The following is a 3,412-nucleotide window of genomic DNA, read 5'->3' on the forward strand; positions in this document are numbered from 1 at the left end:
CAGATTGAGTCATGTAAGTAAACAAAGAATACTTGAATTACTAACGGTATTTAATTAAATATGCAGAATCGTATAATATTAAAATAAATTTCGATATATTTCGGAAAAATTTGTAAAATAAATTATTTGTTTGAAAATTAATTAATTAATAATAGTGTGATTATATATTAATTTCAACAGAAATTTGTTTCAATTAACTTTAGTACAAACTTATTAAAACAGAAATTTATTTTTTCTGTTCTCGTACTTTTTAGAAGTACTAAGAGAAATTTACTTTTATTCTCATGCATGACATTTTTATAGGTTTCAGTCACGAATGATGATAAATAAATAATACGATGTTTGATGGAATTCGATTTGAAGTTGACCGATTTGAAACGGTGTGATTTTGATCGAGGAATGATTTATTATTTTCTTGCAAAATACAGCACTAACAACAAAATACATTCTACATACATATTTGAGAGAATTGATTTAGAAAAGATAAGCAAATTTTATGAAAAACTGTAGAAATTGAATGTTAAATAATACAAAAAAACGTCTTTGTCGAATTCAAATCGATTTGTTGTTGGAGATAAATTTCATCACAAACATATTTGTGCCTGTGTTCTACATTTTTTGAATCAAAAAAGTTGAATTTTCAGAGTTTTACACTTTTTAGTAGTGTGATTCAAATAATTTTTAAACTTATTACATTAAAATTAAAAAAATATTTATTTGAGTTACGTGTTCTCACCCTGTTTTAAACAAGACGATTAAAAATTTCTAGAATTTTTTTCGATTTAAAAGTTACAGAACACACTTATTGAATACGCACTGAATACAAAAAATAAAAATTCCAGTTTGTTAAAAACTTGGCCGGCTTAAATACAATTTCAAGTCGTCGCCAAAATATTTGTCTTTCGCCAACGCCGTTCATAATTTTTGTTGACGCAGGTCTCTGCATTATTACTAATATTTGCAAAATTTAGTTATTAAAAGAAACAAAAACAAACCGACAACGAATTGAAGAAAATAATACGATACAAAGAAATACATTTTTGCAACATATTTACATATACATTTTAAATAGAAAAAATATAACTGCCTGCAAAAATTTATGTGAGAAAAGACAGAAGGAGACAAAAAATGAGTTACACATCTAATGGGGCCATACCAAAAGAAATGAAGAACAACGGTGCTGGTTGCAGTGGTAGTAGTAGTGGCACTTCCACCAACGGTATGTCCAATATGAATCGCCATACTCCCGGCGAACGCATTACTCTACTCGTAGACAATGTTCGTTTCATGATCGAAAAAGACTTAATGACTGCCCATCCCAACACAATGTTGGGTACTATGTTCAGCACTGGCTTCCAATTTGTGCATCCCAACGAAAGGGGCGAATATGAGGTGGCCGAAGGCATATCACATACATTGTTTCGTGCAATATTGGACTATTACAAGACGGGTCTGATTAAGTGCCCACACACTGTTTCTGTGCCGGAACTGAAAGAGGCCTGTGATTATTTATTGATACCATTCGATGCTTCTACGGTAAGGTGTCAAAATTTAAGAGGACTATTGCACGAATTAAGCAATGAGGGCGCCAGACAACAATTTGAAATATTTCTTGAGGAATTCATTTTGCCCGTAATGGTGACAGCCGCTCAAAGAGGTGACCGGGAATGTCATGTTGTTGTTCTACTCGATGATGATGTCGTAGACTGGGATGAAGAATTTCCACCCCAAATGGGCGAGGAATATTGCCAGACCATACACAGCACTACTATGCATCGTTTCTTCAAATACATCGAAAACCGGGATGTCGCCAAGCAAGTTATGAAGGATCGTGGCCTCAAGAAGATACGTTGTGGCATTGAAGGTTATCCCACACATAAGGAAAAGATAAGACGGCGTCCTGGTGGTCGTGCCGAAGTAATTTACAGTTATGTTCAGAGACCTTTCATACACATGTCCTGGGAGAAGGAAGAAGCCAAAAGTCGTCATGTCGACTTTCAGTGCGTCAAATCAAAGTCTGTAACAAATTTGGCTGAAGCAACTGCCGATCCTCCACTTGAACTGGATGCAAGTGGCAATCCCATACCGCCACCCGAAAATAGAGCAGATAATAATGTACCCTTTCGGGCCGATGCAGATGCCAATGCAGCAGATCTGATCGATGTCAATAACGCAGCAAATGGTGGCGGCGGTGGTGGTGGGGCTGCTGCTGCCGCTGCCGTAGCTGTTGATGAAGCTGCCGATGGTGTTATTATGTTAAATGAGTTAGAGCAAGCTGCTGGCGGTGCTAATGATGAAAATGCTTAAAATATCTACACAAAATGGTCATGATGCATTTATATACATACAATTTGTATTTGTACTAGTATACGAATAAATTACGTAGATATCCGTATATAAATAACACACACACAAGCACAACAACTAATGTTTGATATTGTAATGCTAATTCTGAATCCATTTTTATTTTCCGACCTCTCCCTAGTCCCAGTTCCTTTCCATGAAAAATTATCTAATCTTATTAAATATCAATCATTAACCAGTATTTAAATAATCATCACTTTATAAATGCAATTTAAATTGCTTAAAAAACATATTTCATACTTATTTAATAAAAAAATTGGAAAAATATAAAAAATTCGAAAGTAATTTATTTTTAAGGGAGCTGGCTAATACCATTCAGATGAGCACTTATAAGGGTGGTAGAATCAATTATGGTCCGATCCTCATAGAACATAAGTGTAAGTGAATTATCGACATTTCCTAAGAAGGTATTTTTAAGGGGTTTTAAGCAACTTTGAAAGATATTCCTAGTCGATTGGCATATGACATACACGTAGGAACCTAAATATGTATAAACAGTTCTAGAGTTAATGTATTACAATTATATGTACATTGCTTTTTTATTTACATTTAAAGATGAAATTAAAATTTTTTTCAGAACAAAATTTTTGATTATAAAAAGATCCAATCAAAATACCGATGCCTATACGTATTATTTCGTTAAAATCCTTTGCAATCATTTTAAATATTCCCGTTACTGCTTAGAAAAATTACAATACAATTTTGTTTATATATTTTTATTTATAATAAAAAAACCAACTTAAAATTAGCTTTATTCATAAAAAAATTATGTGGAAAACGATACAAATTTATAATTTACATTTTCTTATCTTTTGATGTATATTTTTTTTTGTACAAAATTCAACTTCTTTTTTAAAAAATCAAAAGATTTTCCATGTTTGTATGTTTGGAACATTTTTATTTTTAATGGAATTGTCTCCATTGTTAAGAGGAAAAAACTAAATAATGAAAATAAATGGACCGACCAACTGGACACAGAAATAAATATGTATAAAAATTCATAAAACAGAAGATGGGAAAACTAAAAAATTAAACAATACAAATAATA

The 3,412-nt window shown here is 32.1% G+C and overlaps 1 protein-coding gene across 1 annotated transcript; it reads left to right on the forward strand.

Moving 5' to 3' along the window:
* Positions 1-843: 843 nt before the first annotated feature.
* Positions 844-2,401, forward strand: LOC119616175 (BTB/POZ domain-containing protein 10). The gene has a single exon (XM_037972496.1). The coding sequence runs from the start codon at positions 1,129-1,131 to the stop codon at positions 2,305-2,307; it is 1,179 nt and encodes a 392-aa protein (XP_037828424.1). The 5' UTR covers positions 844-1,128; the 3' UTR covers positions 2,308-2,401.
* Positions 2,402-3,412: the final 1,011 nt, after the last annotated feature.

This window comes from Lucilia sericata, unplaced genomic scaffold, assembly GCF_015586225.1.
Source record: "Lucilia sericata isolate MDLA Ls3-8-SP2 unplaced genomic scaffold, ASM1558622v1 Contig000061F_arrow, whole genome shotgun sequence".
Lineage (NCBI taxonomy): Eukaryota > Metazoa > Arthropoda > Insecta > Diptera > Calliphoridae > Lucilia > Lucilia sericata.